Source organism: Hemitrygon akajei, chromosome 5 (assembly GCF_048418815.1).
Source record: "Hemitrygon akajei chromosome 5, sHemAka1.3, whole genome shotgun sequence".
NCBI lineage: Eukaryota > Metazoa > Chordata > Chondrichthyes > Myliobatiformes > Dasyatidae > Hemitrygon > Hemitrygon akajei.
Window position 1 is genome coordinate 5,214,744 of NC_133128.1, and position 24,831 is coordinate 5,239,574.

Sequence of the window (24,831 nt, forward strand, 5' to 3'; positions counted from 1 at the left end):
CCTCAAAGAACTCTATCAGGCTTGTTAGGCATGATCTGCCCTTCACAAAGCCATGCTGACTGCCCCTGATCAGACCATGATTCTCTAAATGCCCATTGATCCTATCTCTAAGAATCTTTTCCAAAAGCTGTCCCACCACAGACGTAAGGCTCATTGGTCTATAATTACCTGGACTATCCCTACTACCTGTTTTGAACAAGGGGACAACATTCGCCTCCCTCCAATCCTCTGGTACCATTTCTGTGGACAACGAGGACATAAAGATCCTAGCCAGAGGTTCAACAATCTCTTCCTTTGACTCGTGGAGCAGCCTGGGGAATATTCTGTCAGGCCCCGGGGACTTATCCGTCCTAATGTATTTTAAGAACTCCAACACATCCTCTCTCTTAATATCAACATGCTCCAGAAAATCAACCTCACTCATATTGTCCTCACCATCATCAAGTTCCCTCTCATTGGTGAATACCGAACAGAAGTATTCATTGAGGACCTCGCTCACTTCCACAGCCTCCAGGCACATCTTCCCACTTTTATCTCTAATCGGTCCTACCTTCACTCCTGTCATCCTTTTGTTCTTCACATAATTGAAGAATGCCTTGGGGTTTTCCTTTACCTTACTCGCCAAGGCCTTCTCATGCTCCTTTCTTGCTACCGTATATTCCTCAATAGACCCATCTGATCTTTGCTTCCTAAACCTCATGTATGTTGCCTTCTTCCACCTGACTAGATTTTCCACTTCACTTGTCACCCACGGTTCCTTCACCCTACCATTCTTTATCTTCCTCACCGGGACAAATTTATCCCTAACATCCTGCAAGAGATCCTTAAACATCGACCACAAGTCCACAGTACATTTCCCTACAAAAACATCATCCCAATTCACACCCGCAAGTTCTAGCCTTATAGCCTCATAATTTGCCCTTCCCTAATTAAAAATTTTCCTGTCCTCTCTGATTCTATCCTTTTCCATGATAATGCTAAAGGTCAGGGAGCGGTGATCACTGTCCCCCAGATGCTCACCCACTGACAGATGTGTGACCTGACCCGGTTCGTTACCTAATACTAGATCTAGTATGGCATTCCCCCTAGTCGGCCTGTCAACATACTGTGACAGGAATCCATCCTAGACACACTTAACAAACTCTGCCCCATCTAAACCCTTGGAACTAAACAAGTGCCAATCAATATTAGGGAAGTTAAAGTCACCCATGATAACAACCCTGTTATTTTTGCACCTTTCCAAAATCTGCCTCCCAATCTGCTCCTCAGTATCTCTGCTGCTACTAGGGGGCCTATAGAATACTCCCAATAGAGTAACTGCTCCCTTCCTGTTACTGACTTCCACCCACACTGACTCAAAAGAGGATCCTGCTACATTACCCACCCTTTCTGCAGCTGTAATTGTATCCCTGACCAGTAATGCCACCCCTCCTCCCCTTTCTCCCCCCTCTCTATCCCTTTTAAAGCACTGAAATCCAGGAATATTGAGAATCCATTCCTGCCCTGGTGCCAGCCAAGTCTACATCATAATTCCATGTATGTATCCAAGCTCTCAGTTCATCACCTTTGTTCCTGATGCTTCTTGCATTGAAGTACACACACTTTAGCCCTTCTACCTTACTACCTTTATACCCTTTTTGCTGCTGCTCTTTCCTCAAAGCCTCTCTATATGTTAGATCTGGCTTTACTCCATGCACTTCTTTCACTGGTCTATCGCTCCAGGTCCCATCCCCCTTGCAAATTAGTTTAAACCCTCCTGAGCCATGCTAGCAAACCTACCAGCAAGGATATTACTCCCCCTCGAGTTCAGGTGCAACCCATCCAATCTGTACAGGTCCCACCTTCCCCAGAAGAGATCCCAATGATTCAAAAATCTAAAACCCTGCCCCCTGCACCAACTCCTCAGCCACGCATTCAACAGCCATCTCCTCCAATTCTTACCATCACTATCACGTAGCACTGGCAGCAATCCTGAGAACGCCACCCTTGAGGTCCTGTTCTTCAGCCTTCTGCCTAGTTCCCGAAACTCACACTTCAGGACCTCATCCCTCCTCCTGCCTATGTCATTGGTCCCAACATGTATCACGACTTCTGGTTGCTTTCCCTCTCGTACCAGGATGCCATGCACCCAGTCAGAGACATCCTGGACCCTGGCATCCAGGAGGCAACAAACCATGCGGGTTTCCTTCTCACGTCCACAAAATCTCCTGTCTGCTCCCCTGACTACAGAGTCTCCAATGACGACAGCTCTCCTCTTCTCCGTCCCATCCTTCTGCACCACAGGGTCAGACTCAGTGCCAGAGGCCCTGCCACCGTGGCTCACACCTGGTCGGTCGTCCTCACCAACAGTATCCAGGACGGTAAACTTATTATTCAGGGGAATGGCTACTGGGGTGCTCTGCACTACCTGTCTACTCTCCTTCGCTTTCCCCCCTCGGACTGTCACCCAACGACCTGCTTCCAGCAGCCTAGGTGTGACTACCTCCCTGTAGCTCTCATCTATGACTGCCTCATTCTTCCTTATGAGTCGAAGGTCATCCAGCTGCTGCTCCAGATTCCTCACATGGTCTTCCAGATCGCCCAGCCGCAAGCACTTCTGGCAGATGTGACTCTGCGGGAGAGGGGAGTTCCCCCAAGACTGCCACATGTCACAGGAGAGGCACATCACCATCTCAGGAGGCATTGTAAAGACTAACTGGGAACAAGCTCGTCCTCCGCCTCTTCTCATCGAAGCCTCTTGAGTCAAAGCCTCAAATCTCCACTCCTTCACTGGCCCACTCACTCACTGGCCACTTTTCGATATCGAGGAGCAGATAGGGAAATAGATCCTGGAAAGGTGTAATAATAAGTGTTGTTGTGATGGGAGATTTTAATTTTCCAAATATTGATTGGCATCTCCCTAGAGCGAGGAGTTTAGATGGGGTGGAGTTTGTTAGGTGTGTTCAGGAAGGTTTCTTGTCATAATATACAGATAAGCCTACAAGAGGAGAGGCTGTACTTGAACTGGTATTAGGAAATGAACCTGGTCGGATGTCAGAACTCACAGTGGGGAGCATTTTGGAGATAGTGATCATAATTCTATTTCCTTTACAACAGCATTGGAGAGAGATAGGAACTGACAAGTTAGAAAAGCGTTTAATTGGAGTAAGGGGAATTATGAGGCTATCAGGCAGGAAATTGGAAGCTTAAATTGGAAACAGATATTCTCAGGGAAAAGTATGGAAGAAATGTGGCAAATGTTCGGGGGATATTTGTGTGGAGTTCTGCATAGGTAGGTTCCAATGAGACAGGGAAGTTATGGTAGGGTACAGGAACCGTGGTGTACAAAGGCTGTGATAAATCTAGTCAAGAAGAAAAGGAAAAGTTACAAAAGGTTCAGAGAGCTAGGTAATGTTAGGGATCTAGAAGATTATAAGGCTAATAGGAAGAAGCTTAAGAAGGAAATTAGGAGAGCCAGAAGGGGCCATGAGAAGGCCTTGGCGGGCAGGATTAAGGAAAACCTCGAGGCATTCTACAAGTATGTGAAGAGCAAGAGGATAAGACATGGAAGAATAGGACCTATCAAGTATGACAGTGGGCAAGTGTGTATAGATAGATAGATAGATAGATAGATAGATAGATAGATACTTTATTCATCCCCATGGGGAAATTCAACTTTTTTTCCAATGTCCCATACACTTGTTGTAGCAAAACTAATTACATACAATACTTAACTCAGTAAAAAATATGATATGCATCTAAATCACTATCTCAAAAAGCATTAATAGCTTTTAAAAAGTTCTTAAGTCCTGGCGGTAGAATTGTAAAGCCTAATGGCATTGGGGAGTATTGACCTCTTCATCCTGTCTGAGGAGCATTGCATCGATAGTAACCTGTCGCTGAAACTGCTTCTCTGTCTCTGGATGGTGCTATGTAGAGGATGTTCAGAGTTATCCATAATTGACCGTAGCCTACTCAGCGCCCTTCGCTCAGCTACCGATGTTAAACTCTCCAGTACTTTGCCCACGACAGAGCCCGCCTTCCTTACCAGCTTATTAAGACGTGAGGCGTCCCTCTTCTTAATGCTTCCTCCCCAACACGCCACCACAAAGAAGAGGGCGCTCTCCACAACTGACCTATAGAACATCTTCAGCATCTCACTACAGACATTGAATGACGCCAACCTTCTTAGGAAGTACAGTCGACTCTGTGCCTTCCTGCACAAGGCATCTGTGTTGGCAGTCCAGTCTAGCTTCTCGTCTAACTGTACTCCCAGATACTTGTAGGTCTTAACCTGCTCCACACATTCTCCATTAATGATCACTGGCTCCATATGAGGCCTAGATCTCCTAAAGTCCACCACCATCTCCTTGGTCTTGGTGATATTGAGACGCAGGTAGGAACCGGAGGAAATAGCAGAGGTACTTAATGAATACTTTACTTCAGTATTCACTATGGAAAAGGATCTTGGTGACTATAGTGATGTCTTGCAACAGACTGAAAAGCTTCAGCATGCAGATATTAAGAAAGGGGATGTGCTGGAGCTTTTGGAAAGCATCAAGTTGGATAAGTCGCCAGGACCAGATGAAATGTACCGTAGGCTACTGTGGGAGGTGAGGGAGGAGATTGCTGAGTCTCCGGTGACGATCTTTGCATCATCAATGGGGACTGAAGAGGTTCCGGAAGATTGGAGGGTTGCGGATATTACTCCTTTATTCAAGAAAGCGAATAGAGATAGCCCAGGAAATTATAGACCTGTGAGTCTTACCTCAGTGGTTGGTAAGTTGATGTAAAAGATCCTGAGAGGCAGGATTTGTGAACATTTGGAGAAGTATAATATGATTAGGAATAGTCAGCATGGCTTTGTGAAAGGCAGGTCGTGCCTTATGAGCCTGATTGAATTTTTTGAGGATGTGACTAAACACATTGAAGAAGGTAGAGCAGTGGATGTAGTGTATACGGATTTCAGCAAGGCATTTGATACTAAAGTATCTCCATGCAAGGCTTATTGAGAGAGTAAAGATGCATGGGATCCAAGGGACATTGCTTTGTGGACCCGGAACTGGCTTGCCCACAGAAGGCAAAGAGTGGTTGTAGACAGGTCATAATCTGCATGGAGGTCGGTCACCAGTGGAGTGCCTCGGGGATCTGTTCTGGGACCCTTACTCTTCGTGATTTTTATAAATGACCTGGATGAGTAAGTGGAGGGATGGGTTCATAAGGGTGCTGATTACACAAAGGTTGGGGGTGTTGTGGATAGTGTGGAGGGCTGTCAGAGGTTACAGCAGGACATTGATACAATGCAAAACTGTGCTGAGAAGTGGCAGATGGAGTTCAACCCGGATAAGTGTGAAGTGGTTCGTTTTGGTAGGTCAAATATGATGGCAGAATATAGTATTAATGGTAAGACTCTTAGCAGTGTGGAGGATCAGAGGGATCTTGGGGTCCGAGTCCATAGGACACTCAAAGCAGCTGCGCAGGTTGACTCTGGTTAAGAATGCATGCAGAGTATTGGCCTTCATCAATCATGGAATTGAATTTAGGAACTGAGAGATAATGTTGCAGCTATATAGGACCCTGGTCAGACCCCACTTGGAGTACTGTGCTCAGTTCTGGTCACCTCACTACAGGAAGGATGTGGAAACCATAGAAAGGGTGCAGAGGAGATTTACAAGGATGTTGCCTGGATTGAACTCAGCCTTTTCTCCTTGGAGCGATGGAGGATGAGAGGTGACCTGATAGAGGTGTACAAGATGATGAGAGGCATTGATCATGTGGGTAGCCAGAGGCTTTTTCCAAGGGCAGAAATGTTTGCCACAAAAGGACACAGGTTTAAGGTGCTGGAGAGTAGCTACAGAGGAGACGTCAGGGGTAAGTTTTTTACTCAGAGAGTGGTGAGTGCGTGGAATGGGCTGCCGGCAACGGTGGTGGAGGAGGATACGATAGGGTCTTTTAAGAGACTTTTGGATAGGTACAAGGAGCTTAGAAAAATAGAGGGCCTGGTTATTTCTAAGGTAGGGACATGTTTAGCACAACTTTGTGGGCCGAGGGGCCTGTATTGTGCTGTAGGTTTGATGCACCATCAATAACTCTCGGAGACGTGAGGCGAGATATAGGCTTTTATTGGCTGGAAGAAAGAATAAGCAGCAATTGACCACCACACTGCATCCTGGAGACTGAGGCCGGGGCGGTGTCCCCAATCATCTTTATACCGGGGTCCGTGGGAGGAGCCATGGTCAGTGAGAGGAGCCACAGGAGCAGTCAGCAGGGGGGCATGTCCAGACAGGTAAATGTAGTTCACCACATTCACCCCCCCTTTGTTTTAAAAGAGAGTCCCCATGGGGCGAAGTTTCTTACAAGTATATTCACAGGTTAAGTCTATCAGGTGGTCGAATCTGTCGCTGCGATCTACGTAGCACTGGCTATGATTGCACAGGTGCCGGTGGTGATTGCACCGGAGACGGTGGTTGTGCTGGTTCCGGCCTGACTGGAGGTGTCAGCCCACTAGACGTCAGTGATCCCTCATGCGTGTGCGAGAACCTGGTATAGGAGTGTCGTGAGGAGTCTGTGTAGGGCTCGGTGTGCGCGGTGTCACCTCGGGTACAGGGTTCATAGTTACCATGGAGTGTTCGGGGTAGTGGTCTGCTGCTCCTGCGGGCGCCAGGTCGCGGACGGAGACCGTGTCCTCCCGCCCATCAGGTAAGACCACGTAAGCATACTGGGGGTTCACATGTAGTAGGTGAACCCTCTCGACCAGCGGGGAGTATTTATTGCTCCTCGCATGTTTCCGGAGCAGCACTGGCCCTGGGGATGTCAGCCAAGCCGGTAGGGTGGTCCCAGTGGCAGACTTCCTGGGAAAAGAGAATAGGCGCTCGTGAGGGGTGGCATTGGTGGATGTACATAACAGGGAGCGGATAGAGTGGAGTGCCTCGGGGAGGACCTCCTGCCATCGAGAGACCGACAACCCTTTTGACTTAAGGGCTAAAAGTGTGGCCTTCCATACTGTGGCTGTCCATTACCCCGGGGATTATAGCTCGTGGTCCGACTAGTAGCAATGCCCCTAGCCAGCAGGTACTGGTGCAGCTCGTCACTCATAAAGGAGGACCCTCTATCACTATGGATATAGCAGGGATATCCGAACAGTGTGAAGAGCTGGCGCAGGGCTTTTATGACGGACGCGGCAGTGGTGTCGGGGCAGGGGATGGCAAAGGGGAACTGCGAGTACTCGTCGATAATGTTGAGAAAGTAGACATTGCGGTCGGTGGAGGGAAGGGGGCCCTTAAAGTCAACACTCAGTCGCTCAAAGGGGCAGGTGGCCTTGATAAGTTGCGCCTTTTCAGGACGGTAGAAGTGCGGTTTGCACTCAGCGCAGACTTGGCATTCCCTGGTCATTGTCCCGATGCCCTCAAGGGAGTAAGGCATGTTCCGGGCTTTCACCACTTGGAAAAATCATTGGAGGTTGGCGTTGTGATCCGGCCAGTCATGACCACAGATGGTGATGTTATCCAGATAGGGAAATGTGGCCTTCAGTTGGCACTGGTCCACCATCCGGTCCATTTCCCTCTGGAAGATAGAGACACCATTTGTGACACCGAATGGGACGTGCAGGAAGTGATAGAGCCTGCCACCTGCCTCGAAGGTGGTGTAGGGGCGGTCCTCTGGGCGGATGGGGAGCTGGTGATAAGCGGATTTCAGATCTATTGTCGAGTACACCTTGTACTGAGCTATCTGGTTGACCATATCCGCGATGCGGTGTAGGGGGTATGCGTCAAGCTGCGTGAACCTATTGATGGTCTGGCTATAGTCCACGACCATCCTATTTTTCTGCCCGGTGCGAACAACAACCACCTGGGCCCTCCAAGGACTTGTGCTTGGCTCAATGATCCCCTCCCTGAGCAGCCGCTGCACCTCTGACTGAATCAAGGCCCTGTCCCCTGCGCTATACCTCCTGCTTTTAGTTGCCACAGGTTTACAGTCGGGGGTCAGGTTGGCGAACAGCGGTGGGGGAGGGATCTTGAGGGTGGAGAGGCTGCAAGTGGTGTCAGTAGCGCAGCTGTCGGCATGGTGCTGGGTGGGATGTGTGGGTCGGTGTGTGTGTGTGTGTGGTCAGTAGCGGGGTATATGACGAAGTCCCACAAAACTCCTGACAGTGAGTGGTGGGAGGGGCCCGTCATATGCCATAGTCACACTTTCGAGGTGGCTCTGGAAGTCCAGCCCCAATAGCACAGGCGCGCACAGTTGAGGCATGACCAGTAGCGCAAAGTTCCGATATTCTGTGCCCTGCATCACTAATGTCGCTACACAACCCACCCGGATGTCTGTGGAATGCGACCCAGAAGCCATGGTGACCCTCTGGCTTACCGGCCGTGTCACGAGTCCGCAGCGTTGCACCGTGTCCGGGTCAATAAAACTCTCAGTGCTGCCCATGTCAAACAGGCAGCTAGTCCTGTGCCCCTCCACCAGGATGTCCATCATTGACCTTGCAAGCTGGTGTGGGGCACTTTTGTCGAGGATTACGGAGGCCAGAGTTGAACCGCTGTCTTGGTGCCCGGTAAGTACCGATGGGTCGGGGGCGGGACGAGGTGGCGCTGACAAAGATGGCCGCCCCCATGTCTCACACGAGGCGGGCAGGCAAGATGGCGGCCCCCATGCCTCGCACGAGGCGGGCAGGCAAGATGGCGGTGACCAAGATGGCGGCCCCCATGCCTGACACACAACGCTGCCCGACCCCACTCGTGGTTCAGACTTACAGACCCTGGCGAAATGGCCCTTCTTCCTGCAGCTGGAGCAGGTCGCTTCTCGGGCCGGGCAGCATTTTCGAGGGTGCTTTTCGAGTCCGCAGAAGTAACACTGTGCGGACTTGTGACTGGCAGCAGCTGTGGTCAGTTTCGGGGAGTTCGTGGACTCGCGACTGGCAGCGGCGGTAATGAATTCGCTCGTGGGAACCGGCGGGGGATCGCGTGGCTGGACAGCATCAGCGTTGTGCAGAGCAGCCTCCAGTGTGTTGGCCGTCTCGATCACCGAGCGTAAGGTAAGATCGGCATTTTCCAGCAGCCACTGGCACACGTACACTGACCTGATCCCCGTAACGAAGGCATCTCTTACCAGCAGCTCCGAATGTTGTTCCGCCGTCAGTCCCTTGCAGTCACAAGTTCGCACGAGTGTCTGTAGGGCTCGGAGAAACTGCCCGCTCGACTCATTGGGTTGCTGCCGCCGCTTCGCTAAGCGATATCTTGCGTAGACGGTGTTAACCGGCTGCAGGTACTGTCTTTTGAGGGCGTCCAGTGCCCCTTGGTAGGTCGGCAGGTCCCTGATAAGGGAGTAAACTTTCGGGGTGCATAATAGCGGGCTCAGTCACGGGAATCTGTTCCAAGTATGATTGGAAGCATGCAAGCCAGAGTTCAAAGGCAAGAACTGCTTCTGAGTCTTGAGGATCAATGTCTAATTTTTCCGGATGTAAAATGCTTTCCATGTTTTAAAACTTCCAGCCAATAAAACTGATGCACCATCAATAACTCTTGGAGACGTGAGGCGAGATATAGGCTTTTATTGGCTGGAAGAAAGAACAAGCAGCAATTGACCACCACACTGCATCCTGGAGACTGAGGCCGGGGTGGTGTCTCCAATCGCCTTTATACCGGGGTCTGTGGGAGGAGCCACAGGAGCAGTCAGCAGGGGGGGCGTGTCCAGACAGGTATATGTAGTTCACCACAAGGTTTTCGATGTTTCTAGTAGAAACAGGAAGTATGTCTGTGAGGCCGGTGTTCTGTACTGGGTGTCAGATGTGGGAAGTCTGGGAGACTCCCAGCCTCCCGGTCAGCCACATCTGCGCCAGGTGTGTCGAGCTGCAGCTCCTTAGGGACTGGGTTAGGAAACTGGAGCTGCAGCTCAACGACTTTTGTCTTGTCAGGGAAAGTGAGGAGGTGATAGATAGGAGCTATGGGCAAATAGTCACACCGGGCCTCGAGAGACTGGTAAGTGGATAACAGTCAGGAGAGGGAAGGGCAAGGGTCAGATACGGGACAGTACCCCAGTGGCTGTCCCTCTTAACAATAAGTACTCCTGTTTGAGTACTGTTGGGGTGGATGGCCTACTGGAGGGAAGCAACAGTGGCCGCACCTCTGGCACAGAGTCTGGCCCTGTGGCTCAGAAGGGGAGGGAAAGGAAGAAGGCAGCAGTGACAAGGGACTCTATAGTCAGGGGGTCAGACAGATGATTCTGTGGATGCAGGAAAGAAATGTAGATGGTAGTTTGCCTCCCAGGTGCCAGGGTCCGGGATGTTTCTGATTGCGAGCACGATATCCTAAAGTGGGAAGGTGAACAGCCAGAGGTTGTGGTACATATTGGTACCAACGACATAAGTAGGAAAAGGGAGGAGAACAGACTACATGGAGATAGGAAGGAAGTTGAGAAGCAGGACCTCAAAGGTGGTAATTTCAGGCCACGCGACAGTGAGTACTGGAATAGAGTGAGGTGGAGGATAAACACATGGCTGAGGGATTGGAGCAGGGGGTAGGAATTCAGATTTCTGGATCATTGGAACCTCTTTTGGAGCAGGCGTGACCTGTACAAAAAGGATGGTTTGCACTTGAATCCAAGGGGGGGGCCAACATCCTGGCAGGGAGGTTTGCTATTGGGGAGAGTTTAAACTAGAATTGTTGGGGGGTGGGAATGAAACTGAAGAGAAGGAGGAAGGGGCTGTTGGTTCACAAATAGAAGTAGCTTGGAGACAGTGCGTACAGGAGGATAGGTAGGTGATAGAGAAGGGATGCACTCAGACCGATGGTTTGAGATGTGTCTGTATAAGATGATGAGAGGTATTGATCGTGTGGATCATCAGAAGCTTTTTCCCAGTGCTGAATTGGCTAGCACGAGAGGGCACAGTTCTAACTTGCTTGGAAGTAGAGAGAGAGGAGATGTCAGGGGTAAGTGTTTTATGCAGAGATTGATGACTGCGTGGAATGGGCTGCCGGTGATGGTGGTGGAGGCAAATATGATAGGGTTTTTTTAGAAACTCCTGGATAGGTACATGGAGCTTCGAAAAATAGAGGGCTATGGGTAACCCTCGGTAATTTCTAAGTTACAGATATGTTCGGCACAGCATGGTGGGCCAGACAGTGGAAGACATCCTGTATTGTCCCGGTACCGAAGAAACCACAACCAAAGGAGTTGAATGACTTCAGACCTGTTGCCTTGACGTCGCACGTGATGAAGACCATGGAGCGGATGATAATACAGAATCTGAGGCCACAAACCAGGCACGCCCAGGATCCTCTTCAGTTTGCATATAAGGAGAAGGTGGGAGTGGAGGATGCTATCACGTATTTGCTGCACAAATCACTCTCTCACCTAGAGGGGGTCAGGTGTGCTGTGAGGATTACATTCCTTGACTTCTCTAGTGCCTTTAACACCATCCAGCCCAAGATCTTAAGGCACAAACTAACGGAGATGGGAGTAGACTCTCACATGGTGGATTGGATAGTGGACTACTTGACAGATAGACCTCAGTATATGCGGTTGGGAGACTGTAGGTCTGACACGGTGGTCAGCAGCACAGGGGCGCCGCAGGGAACCGTACTCTCTCCGGTCCTGTTCACCCTGTACACATCAGACTTCCAATATAACTCAGAGTCCTGCCATGTGCAGAAGTTCGCTGATGACACGGCCATAGTGGGGTGTGTCAGAAATGGACAGGAGGAGGAGTATAGGAAACTGATACAGGACTTTGTGATATGGTGCAACTCAAACTACCTGCGTCTCAATATCACCAAGACCAAGGAGATGGTGGTGGACTTTAGGAGATCTAGGCCCCATATGGAGCCAGTGATCATTAATGGAGAATGTGTGGAGCAGGTTAAGACCTACAAGTATCTGGGAGTACAGTTAGACGAGAAGCTTGACTGGACTGCCAACACAGATGCCTTGTGCAGGAAGGCACAGAGTCGAATGTACTTCCTAAGAAGGTTGGCGTCATTCAATGTCTGTAGTGAGATGCTGAAGATGTTCTATAGGTCAGTTGTGGAGAGCGCCCTCTTCTTTGTGGTGGCGTGTTGGGGAGGAAGCATTAAGAAGAGGGACGCCTCACGTCTTAATAAGCTGGTAAGGAAGGCGGGCTCTGTCGTGGGCAAAGTACTGGAGAGTTTAACATCGGTAGCTGAGCGAAGGGCGCTGAGTAGGCTACGGTCAATTATGGATAACTCTGAACATCCTCTACATAGCACCATCCAGAGACAGAGAAGCAGTTTCAGTGACAGGTTACTATCGATGCAATGCTCCTCAGACAGGATGAAGAGGTCAATACTCCCCAATGCCATTAGGCTTTACAATTCTACCGCCAGGACTTAAGAACTTTTTAAAAGCTATTATTAATGCTTTTTGAGACGGTGATTTAGATGCATATCATATTTTTTTACTGAGCTAAGTATTGTATGTAATTAGTTTTGCTACAACAAGTGTATGGGACATTGGAAAAAAAGTTGAATTTCCCCTTGGGGATGAATAAAGTATCTATCTATCTATCTAAAGGGTCTGTATTGTGCTGTGGGTTTTCGATGTTTCTATGTTTCTAACATCAAGCCCCTCCATGCAAAAAAAAACAAATAGGGCAAATGGCAACAAGAACATCAACCCCTCACTCTCCAAAAAAAAAATCGTGCACATGGCGGCAAGGGTATCAACCCCCTTGTACAAAAAAACAACCCCCTTGCACAAAAAAACAACCGTGCAAACAGTAACAAGGACGTCACCCCCACACCCCCCATACAAAAAAAACATTCGTGCAAATGGCACCAAGAAAGAACGAGCAAAAAGACAGAATATAAAACACAAAATTAAAGAGTTCATATTCAGTTTATCTGTGGAAATCTCTGCCACAGGAAACAGTTGAGGCCGGTTCATTGGCTATATTTAAGAGGGAGTTAGATATGGCCCTTGTGGCTAAAGGGATCAGGGGGTATGGAGAGAAAGCAGGTACAGGGTTCTGAGTTGGATGATCAGCCATGATCATACTGAATGGTGGTGCAGGCTCGAAGGGCTGAATGGCACCTGTTTTCTATGTTTCTATCTCAGTGTTCATTAGGGTTAGGGTTAGCAAGTTGTGGGCACGCTATGTTGGATTTGGAAGCATCGCAACACTTCTTGGCTGCCCCTAGCACACCCTCGGGTATGTTGGTTGTTGATGCATTTTGCTGCATGTTTTGATGTACGTCTGACAAATAAAGTTAATCAGAGGTGTTATCGGTCATTAGTGAGTATTAAACCATTGACGTTCATTGGATATTCCTTACAGACAGTCCAGGAGTATGAACGAGCTGTGGTGTTTCGGCTTGGTCGTATTCACCATGGTGGAGCCAAAGGACCAGGTAGGTTCCAAATCAACGGCAAGGAAATGGGTGATTTCATCCAACTCGTCCATGATGGTGTATCACCACACAAACCAAATCTTTATCTCACAGTTGCCACAGTAGTGGTGTGAACACTTGGGTTGAGTATGATGTACCCCTAAGCCATTGTCTTAAGTGGCTGTAGAGGCCGATCTGGGATCCAGACAGACAGACAGACAGACATACTTTATTGATCCCGAGGGAAATTGGGTTTCGTTACAGTCACACCAACCAAGAATAGTGAAGAAATATAGCAATATAAAACCATAAATAATTAAATAATAATAAGTAAATAATGCCAAGTGGAAATTAGTCCAGGACCAACCTATTGGCTCAGGGTGTCTGACACTCCAAGGGAGGAGTTGTAAAGTTTGATGGCCACAGGCAGGAATGACTTCCTATGACGCTCAGTGTTGCATCTCGGTGGAATGAGTCTCTGGCTGAATGTACTCCTGTGCCTAACCAGTACATTATGGAGTGGATGGGAGTCATTGTCCAAGATGGCATGCAACTTGGACAGCATCCTCTTTTCAGACACCACCGTCACAGTGTGGACACGAGTAAGTGGTGGCTGTGGTTACTGGTTGGGTCTTTGGTTGTTCAGCCTCTCCTTTTGCAGCTCCCACTTGTTCTCTGCAGCACAGCAGAGGTCGCTCTCATGTAGCGCTTCTCCCTCTTGCACAGATTTCCTCCAGGTGTTTGTATTGAGTGCAATGTCGTCCCAGTTTTCCCAGATGTTGCCACAATGAATCACTGTTGCAGGAAACTCCATGTTCTAACTCTTCTCTGGATCAATGTTCCTTCTTAATTTCTTATTAAAACTATAAACAGAGCAGCGGAATTGGGCCATTTGGCCCATTGAATCTGCTCTGTCATTCTATGTATTGACACTTGTGTAAAAAAATCACCAAGCTGGGTACAAAACTCTTTTGTTGGTTTTGACTTCCAGATAGATTAAAATTAGTTCTAAAAAATAAAATTCCGTTGTTTATTTGAAAGGGGATATTTCCATTACATTGAAGATAACATGTTGCCCTTTGAATGGCTTGTTATATGGAGCATTTGATGGCCCTGTGTCTGTATTCACTGGAATTCAGAAGAATGAACTGTGACCTCATTGAAACCTGTCAAATGGTGAACAGCCTGGATGTGGAGAGGATGTCTCCTATGATGGGAGAGTCTAAGACCAGAGAATACATCCTCAAACGTCCTTTTAGAATGGAGAAGAGGAGGAATTTCTTTAGCCAGAGAGTGGTGAATTTGTGGAAGTTATTGCCACAGGCTGCTGTGGAGGCTAAGTGATTGGGTATATTTAAGGCAGAACTTGATAGAGTCTGGATTAGTCAGGGCATGAAGGAATACGGGGAGAAGGCAGAAGATTGGTGCAAAGAGGAAAAATGGATGAGCTATGATGAAATAGCGGAGCAGATTTGATGGGCCAAATGGCCTAGTTCTACTCCTTTATCTTATGGTGTTATTTACTATCCCTCTCAAGCCCATTCTCCTGCCTTCTCTCCATAACCATTGACACCCTGACTAATCAAGAACCTATCAACCTCGGCTTTAAATATACTCGATGACTTGCTCTCCACAGCCATCTGTGGCAACGAATTCCACAGATTCACCATTCTCCGGCTAAAGATATTCCTCCTCTGCTCTGTTCTAAAAGGATGTTGTGATTAGTATTATTTAAATTGTATTAATTATTTAGAGACGCAGCATGGTAACAGACCCTTCCAGCCCAACCCAACAAGCCCATGCTGACCCATTACACCCAATGAGTTAGCCTTCTAACCTATCTGTATGTCTTTGGAATGTGTGAGGAAACCAGGACACTCAGAGGAGAACCACACAGTCATAGGGAGAACATACAGTACAGTGCAAAACCACACAGTCATAGGGAGAACATACAGTACAGTGCAAAACCACACAGTCATAGGGAGAACATACAGTACAGTGCAAAACCACACAGTCATAGGGAGAACATACAGCACAGTCCTAGGCACATATACTGTGTATAGCTAGGGTGCCTAAGACCTTTGTACAGTCCTGTATTTGTCAATATGGATTGGAGAGTGAGTTTGTCAATCTAGGGGGAGCAAAGGGTGTTGGGAATGGTGAGGATGGAGTGCCACAGGAGGGGTTGTGGGACAAGTGGCAGAGAAGGAGTGCCAGGGGCATGGGATGGCACAGGTACAGACACACCCGGCCCTGAGACACTAGGCAAGGTCATTTGATTCCAAACAATTGGTTTATTGATCATTACCGATTATCTGTCTGGTGCTTCCCACTCCCTCCCCTCTCCCCTCCCCTTTTCTTAATCATGATTGCCCTCACCTTGCCCCTTTCCCACTCTCAGTCCACAATAGAGACCCATATCTGAACCAGGTTTATCGTCACTCACATACGTCATGAAATTTGTTTTTCCACTGCAGCAGTACAATGTAATATATAAAATTACTATAGTACTGAGGAAAACCCTTAGACACCCTTGCCATATAGATGTGCCTAAGACTTTTGCACAATACTGTACAAACTCCTTACAGACAGTGACGGGAATTGAACAGGGGTTGCTGGTGTTGTAATTGTGTTGTGCTAACCGCTACACACCATGCCACCCTGAATTACAGAACAATATAACATAGTGGAAGCAGATAGAATAGTGACATTTAAAAGGCATTTAGACAAGCGGCGAACATGCAGTGGAAAGAGGAATATAGATCAGCTACAGGCAGATGGGATTAGTTTGAATTGGGCTATCAGCATCATGATGGGTTGAAGGGTCAGATGCTGCGCCATATTTTTCCATAATCTATGAACTCATTGCTACATGAGTCATTCATCTTGAAATCAATTGGTTGTCTGTCTATTGCAGAACAGAATAGTTCTGAGTGTGAAAATGGTGGTGGTTGGGAACATCTTATAGAAATGTTTAAAACTAGTGTTTTGGGCACTTCTGTTATCAATACATTGAAGTGGACAAGCATGTTACACTCATCACTGGGGAAGTCCAGCAGAGACTGTTCTTCCTATGCCAGTTTAGGAATGCAACATCACAGGCCATCTCCTGATGAATTTTCACTCGGTCATCATTGAGAGTGTTGTGTCCACCTCAATCACTGTTGGGTTTCCCGCCGCTTCCTCCCTCTCTGAGCCCTGGTTGCAAGGAGTGGTCCATTCAATGGAGAAGATCATTGGCTGCCAGTACTGTACTGACATTGAAAGATTTGTTCATCGCCAGAGCAAAGAAAAGAGCTGGAAGAAATACTGCTGATCCACCCATCCTAGCAGTCACCTATTCACCAAATTGCCATCAGGAAGATGCTACAAGTCCATCACCACCAGGACTTCACATCGTCTCCAAAGTTTCTTTCCTGTAGCTATCCAGCTTCTCAGCAAAACTCACTCAGGTGTAATATCCTGATTGTCTATGCACATCATCCGTTAATCGGTCTTTCCTGCTTTCCTTGTTCTGTTGATAATTGAGTCTGTTTGTACTTTACGTTTATTTAAGTTTTATTATTGACGTTTGCACATGTGCCCACTTGCTAATTGTTGATTGCTCGTGGCTGTTTGCACTATTTTGTAAATTGTTGGTTACTATCGTGTTGTCTGTTATGGTATTGTCCTGTGTTGTATGCTTGTCATCGAACCACAGTCAATTCTGGCACGTTTCACACACTGACAATAAAGTGATTCTGATCCTTCTCCCCATGGTTTTGGAGTCCAAAACTAGGTGATATTGTTTTAGCAACACACTCAAAATTCTGGACGAACTCAGCAGGCCAGACAGCATCTATAGAAAAATGTATGGTCAATGTTTCGGGCCGAGACCCTTCAGCAGGACTGGAGAAAAAAAAGATGAGGAGGTGGGGGTGGAGGGGAGAGAGAAACAGGTGATGGTTAAAACTAGGAGGGGGAGGGATGAAGTAAAGAAATAGGAGTTAATTGGTGAGAGAGATACAAGGCTGGAGAAGGGGAAGTCTGATAGGATAGATGGCCATGGAAGAAAGAAAAGGGGGAGGAGCACCAGAGGGAGGCAATGAGCAGGCAAGGAGATAAGGTGAGAGAGGGAAAAGGGGATGGGGAATGGTGAAGGGGGGGGGGGGGCCATCGCTGGAAGTTCAAGAAATTGATACGTAGATGGAATACAAGGTGTTGCTCCTCCAACCTGAGTGTGGCCTCATTGTGAAAGTAGAAGAGACCGTAGGCTGACGTGTTGGAATGGGAATGGGAAATGGAATTAAAATGAATAGCTTCTGGGCGATCCCACATTCTCTGATGGACTGACAAAATGGTCTCCCAATCTGCATCAGGTCTCCCTGATATTTTCAGGAAGACTCACTGGGAGCACCGAATACAGCAGATGACCCCTACAGATTCACAGGTAGACAATGGTAATTGTGGTCAGGTAAACTCTTTTATCTCTGGCACCCTGATTTGCAATGTTCTCCAGACTGATGAGCATTTTGATGGAGACACAATATATTTTACTCAAAAACCCACATCCACCTTTCCTTTAGTACAGAATCCAGCTTTTCAGCCCATCTAGTCTATGCCAACCTGACCTTATACCCGCACCATCTATCCACACTTAGTCCATCGCCCTCCATGCCTCTCTCAACCAAGTACAGTGCATATAAAAAGTAGTCACCCCCCCTTGGAAGTTTTCATATTTTATTGTTTTAAAACCTTGAATAAACAATGGATTTAATTTGGCTTTTTTTGACACTGATCAACAGAAAAAGACTCTTTCATGTCAAAGTGAAAACAGCTCTCTAGGAAGTGACCTAAATTAATTATAAATATAAAACTCCAAATACTTCATTTCCCAAGTGTTCACCCCCTTTAATATGACACAACAGATAATCAACTTTGCAGCCGATTGGTTTTAGATGTCACATACTGCATGCAGGAGAATGAGGGGGGATCTCATAGAAACATTCTGAATGTTAAATGGCCTGAACAGATTAGATATGGCTAAGTTATTTCCCATGGTAGGGGAGTCTAGGACAAGAGGGCACAACTTCAGGATTGAAGGACGTCCATGTAGAACAGAGATGTGGGGAAATTATTTTAATCAGAGGGTGGTAAATCTGTGGAATTCATTGCCACGAGCAATGTAGAGGCCAAGTCATTGGATACATTTAAGGCAGAGTTAGATATGTTCTTGATTAGACAGGGCATCAAAGGGTATGGGGAGAAGGTAGGGAGTGGGGATGTCTGGAAGAATTGGATCAGGCCAAAATTGAATGGCAGAGCAGACTCGATGGGCTGAATGGCCCACTTCTGCTCCTATATCTTATGGTCTTATAATTCGTTAAATGGAGATTTGTTTTTGGAGACCTGTGTGCATTCAAGGTGTTTCAACTGATCGTAGTAAAAATACACCTGTATCTGGAAGGTCCACTGCTGTCTCCTATTTCGGCTTTACTGGTTGAAATGGGATGATTAAGACCCTAAAACCATAAGACATATGAGCAGAATTAGGCCATTTGGCCCATTGAGTCTGCTCCGCTATTCAATCCTGACTGATCCTTTTTTCTTCTCCTCAGCCCCACTCCCCAACTTTCTCCCCATAACTTTTAATGCCATCCAGTCAAGAATCTATCAAGCTCAGCCTTAAATACACCCAATGGCCTAGCCTCCAGAGCTGCCTTTGGTAATAAATTCCCCAAATTCACCTCCCTCTGGCTAAAGAAATTTCTCCACATCTCTGTTTTAAAAAAATGGATGCCCCTCTATTCTGAGGCTATGCCCCCTTGTCCAAGATTCCCCCACCATAGGAAACATCTTTTCCTCATCTACCTTGTCTATGCCTTTCACCATTTGAAAGGTTTCAATGAGATCACCCCCTCATTCTTCTAAGTTGCAGCGAGTACTGACCCAAAATATCAAATGTTCCTTGTATGATAGCCCTTTCATTCCCAGAATCATCCTTGTGAACCTCCTCTGAACCCTCTCCGTTGCCAGCACATCTTTTCTTAGATGAGAAGCCCAAAACTGTTCACAATACTCAAGGTGAGGCCTCACCAGTGCCTTATAAAGCCTCAGCATCACATCCCTGCTCTTATATTCTAGACCTCTTGAAATGAATGTTAACATTACATTTGCCTTCCTCACCAATGACTCTACCTGCAAGTTAACCTTTAGGGTGCTGTGCAGAAGGACTCCCAAGTCCCTTTGCATCTCAGATTTTTGGATTTTCTCCCTTTTTAGAAAATAGTCTGCATATTTATTTCTACTATCAAAGTGAATGACCATGTATTTTCCAACATTGTATTTCATTTGCCACTTTCTTGCCCATTCTCCTAATCAGTCTAAGTCCTTCTGCATCCCACCCATTTCCTCAACACTACCTGCCCCTCCACCAATCTTCATATCATCTGCAAACTTGGCATAAAAGCCATCTATTCCATCATCTAAATCATTGATATACAGCATAAAAAGAAACGGTCCCAACACCAACCTCAGTGGAACACTACTAGTCACTGGTAGCCAACCAGAAAAGGATCCTTTTATTCCCACTCACTGCCTCCTACCTATCAGCCAATGTTCTAACTATGTTAGTAGCTTCCCTGTAATACCATGGGTTCTTAATTTGGTAAGCAGCCTTGTGTGGCACCTTGTCAAAGGTCTTTTGAAAGTCCAGATATACAACATCCGCTGTATCCCCTTTGTCCCTTTGTCTATCTTATGTGTAATCTCCTCAAAGAATTCCAACAGATTTGTCAGGCATGATTTCCTCTTCAGGAAATCATACTGACTTTGTCCTTTCTTGTCCTGTGTTTGCAAGTACTCCATAACCTCATCCTTAACAATTGACGCCAGTTTCTTCCCAACCACTGAAGTCAGGCTAACTGGTCTATAATTTCCATTCTGCTGCCTTCCTCCTTTCTTAAATAGTGGTGTGACATTTGCAATTTGCACCATGCCAGAGTCCAATGATTTTTGAAAGATCATTACTAATGCCTCCACAATCTCCACTGCTACCTCTTTCAGAACCCTGGGGTGCAGTTCATCTGGTCTGGATGACTTAGGTTTTACTGCTTATTGAGCACCTTTTCTCTTGTAATAGTAACTGCACTCACTTCTCTTCTCTCACACCCTTCAACATCTGGCTCACTGCTAGTGTTTTACACAGTGAAGACTAATGCAAAATACACATTTACTTCATCTGCCATCTCCTTGGCCCCTTTTATTATTTCTCCTGCTTCATTTTCTAGCAGTCCTATATCCACTCTCACTGCTCTTTTATTTTTTACATATTTGAAAAAGTTTCTACTATCCACTTTGATATTGTTTCCTAGTTTTCTTTCATATTTCACCTTTTTCCTCCTAACAACTCTTTTTGTTGCTCTCTGTAGGGTTTTAAAATCTTCCCAATCCTCTGTCTTCCCACTAATTTTTGCCTTCTTTTATGCCCTCATTTTGTTTTTACATTAGCTTTAAATTCCCTTGTCAGCCACAGTTATACTATTTTGCCATTTGAATATTTATTTGTTTTTGGAATACATCTATCCTGCACCTGCCTCGTTTTCCCCACAAATTCACACCATTGCTGCTAATGCTGTCATCCCTGCCAGCATCTCCTTCCAGTTTACCTTGGCCAACTCCTCTCTCATACCACTGTAATTTCCTTTACTCCACTGAAATACTGCTATGTCAGACTTTTTTTCTCCCTATCAAATTTCAAGTTGAACTCAGTCATAGTGTGATCACTGCCTCCTAAGGGTTCTTTTGCTTTAAGCTCCCTAATCACCTCCAGTTTATTACATAACAACCAATCAGAACAGCTGATCCCCAAGTTGTCTCAATGACAAACTGCTCTAAAAAGCCATCTGTTGGCATTCAACAAACTCTCTCTCTTGAGATTAATTTCCAATCTGATTTTCCCAATTGACCTGCATGTTGAAATCTCCCATGACTATCATAACGTTGCCCTTTTGACACACCTTTTCTATTTCCTGTTATAATCTGTGGTCTACATCCTGGTTACTGTTCGGAGGCCTGTATATAACTGCCATCAGGGTCCTGTTACCCTTGCAGTTTCTTAACTCAACCCACAAGGCCTTACAGTTGCAGAAGTTGACATTGATGTTAACATACTGGATCAATTGATGGGGCAGAGAAAAGATCATCTGATTAAAAGAGTGTTGGAAGACTGTTGGGAACATCACAAGAAGAGTGTTTTTAGTTTTGGATGGCTGGGTTTTTATCAGTATGGGTTTGCAGGATTATGCAATGAGTCCCACTGTAGCTTTTTCAGTAACTCCAACTTGCTTTTTCCAATGGCTTTAGTTGATCTTAGGTTGCATGATTTAATGAAATCCAAGGATCCTGATATGCCCGAGTGTCTGTTGGTTCATTAATATGTTAACATTTTTACTAATGGATCTAAAGATAATTTAACTGGGAATGTTGGTGTGGCTGTCTTTGTGCCTGAATTTCAGGTAACAAATAAAGAAATGTCTTACAAATCATTTATTGGTATATTCAGCAGAATTGGTTGTCATCATTTTGGGTTTACTGCGAGTGGACGAAATTTGTCCTTGCAAAGTTGTAGTCTGTCCAGATTCTTTTTTGGTTTTGGCTCGTCTTAAAACAGGTCATTCTAGCAGTAGGTCAGATTTACTGCTGGAAGCTCTTCAAACTTTATTTTATATTCAAAGTATTGATTTACATGTCTATTTCTCAAGTAGACATGTAAATGGGTGTCTGCACATGGAGGTGTTGAGGGGAATGAGGGGGTTGATTGCTTGACCAAAGAAGCTGTTAAAAGTGCAGCTTTGGATATCGATCTTCCACTTAGCAAATCAGAAGCTAAGGGGTTGGTGAGGCTAAGAATTAAGGGATTATGCCAAGACTTGTGGGATAATGGGCATAAGGGGAGACATTTTTACAAAATACACAAATCTGGTGGATTGATGGAGAAGGGGGTAAAACAAGAAGAGAAGGAATTATATTGACTAGACTGAGAATTGGGCATACTATGCTTAATTATTCCTTGTATCTTGTTGGACCACATCACTCTGAGGTGTATAGGTTTTGCCATCATTATGAAATACTTGAACAGTGAAGCATATAAGGTTGAAAGAAAGCAAATGCAGATGGCACTACTATCTTTGGGGTTGATAGTTACATTTTAAAACTTTACTAAGTTATGGATGTGACTTTAATTCACAATATTGTCTTTCATTATTTACGATCTATAGGGCTCTTTGGGGTAATTTAGTTTTCATTTGATAAAGAACTAGTAGGGGTTTTATTTCCCAACTCTCTGCACCAACTCTAGTCCAGTTGGTGGCAGTAGTGCACCTTTAAGTTGGATTGCCAACTGCCATTAAAAGGCAGAAGGAGAAGGAGAAGGAGAAGAAGAAGGAGAAGGAGAAGAAGAAGGAGAAGGAGAAGGAGAGGAGGAGAAGGAGAAGGAGAAGGAGAAGAAGGAGAAGGAGAAGAAGGAGAAGGAGAAGAAGAAGGAGAAGGAGAAGGAGAGGAGGAGAAGGAGAAGGAGAAGGAGAAGAAGGAGAAGGAGAAGAAGGAGAAGGAGAAGAAGAAGAAGAAGATCCAACTGCTGGTGAGTCAGTATCCTGGCAAAAACTACACCATGGCAACAAAAGAACACTCCAAGCATCTCCGCAAAAAGGTTATTGTAAAGCCCAAGTCAGGAGATGGATACAAGAAAAATTTCCAAGTCACTGAATATCCCTTGGAGTCCAGTTAAGTCAATCATCAAGAAATGGAAAGAATATGGCACAGCTGTAATACCTGCCTAGAGCAGGCTGTCCTTAAAATTGACTCACAGTGAAAGAAAGGGACTCGTGAGGGAGGCCACCAGAGAACTATGACAACTCTTGAGGAGCTACAAGCTTCAGTGGCTGAGACAACAACTGTTGCCAGGTGCTTCACCAGTTATAGCTGTTTGGAAAAGTGGCAAAGACAAAGCCACTATTGAAAAAAAAACTCACATGAAATCTCAGCTAGAGTTTGCCAGAAGGCATGTCTCTGAACTCATCTGGAAGAAGGTCCTATAGTCTGATGAAACCAAAATTGAGCACTTTGGACATCAGAGTAAACCCTATGTTTGGCGAAAGACAAACACTGCACATCATCAAAAACACACCATCCCTACTGTGAAGCATGGCGGTGGCTGCATCATTCTGTGGGGATGCTTCAGTGCAGCAGACCCTGGAAGGCTTGTGAAGGTAGAGGGTAAAATGAATGCAGCAAAATGCTGTAGAAAAGCCTGATGCATTCTGCAAGAGAACTGCAACTTGGGAGAAGATTTGTTTTCCAGCAAGACAATGACCCCTAACATAAAGCCAAAGCTACACAGGAATGGTTTAAAGACAACAAAGTTAATGTCCTGGAGTGGCCAAGACAGAGTCCAGACCTCAATCCAATTGAGAATTTGTGGCTGGACTTGAAAAGGGCTGTTCAATTATGATCCCCATGCAATCTGACAGCTTGAGCAGTTTTGTAAAGAAGAATGGGTAAAAATTGCAGTGTTTAGATGTGAAAAGCCTATAGAGACCTATCCACACAGACTCAAGGCTGTAATTACTGCCAAAGGTGCATCTACTAAATACTGACTTGAAGGGCTGAGTAATTAAGCAATCAGTTATTTTATGTTTAATAATTGTAATAAATTTAGACCAACTTGTATAAATTTGTTTTTATTTTGGCTCTGTTGATCAGTGTCAAAAAGCCAAATTAAATCCACCGTGATTCAGTGTTGTAAAACAATAAAACATGAAAACTTCCAAAGGCGGTGAATACTTCTGATAGGCACTGTATGTATCCAAGGGATACTGCAGATGCTGGAAATCCAGAGTAATGCACACAAAACACTGGAGGAACTCGAATTGGAATTGAATTGAATTGACTTTATTACTTACATCCTCCATATTCATGAGGAGTAAAAATCTTTACGTTACGTCTCCATCTAAATGTGCAATGCGCAATTTATAGTAATTTATAATAAATACTATGTACAACAGGACAGTCAATATAATGTAGAAATACAGTTGCATCAACATGAATTAATCAGTCTGATGGCCTGATGGAAGAAGCTGTCCCGGAGCCAGTTGGTCCTGGCTTTTATGCTGCAGTACTGTTTCCTAGATGGTAGCAGCTGGAACAGTTTGTGGTTAGGGTGAATCGGGTCTCCAATGATCCGTCAGGCCCTTTTTACACACCTGTCTTTGTGAATGCCCTGAATAGTGGGAAGTTCACATCTACAGATGTGCTGGGCTGTCCGCACCACTCTCTGCAGAGTCCTGCAATTGAGGGAAGTACAGGCAGTGATGTAGCCAGTTAGGGTGTTCTGATTTGTGCCCCTGTAGAAAGTTCTATAGGAACTTTCACTATAGGAAATCATCCTCTGCACATATTTAAGGAGGGAATTCAAGTGTTTAAGCTCAGGGAACTGTGGACACTGCAGATCATGGTTCAGAACTTGCTGTGTTTG

At 45.9% G+C, this 24,831-nt stretch overlaps 1 protein-coding gene across 1 annotated transcript in view; it reads left to right on the plus strand.

Moving 5' to 3' along the window:
- LOC140727460 (stomatin-like) overlaps positions 1-24,831 on the plus strand; it is a 60,660-nt gene that overhangs the window by 11,275 nt on the left and 24,554 nt on the right. The window contains exon 4 of the mRNA XM_073044773.1: positions 13,268-13,340. Coding sequence (XP_072900874.1) covers positions 13,268-13,340 — 73 coding nt within the window. The remainder of the gene's footprint in view (positions 1-13,267; positions 13,341-24,831) is intronic.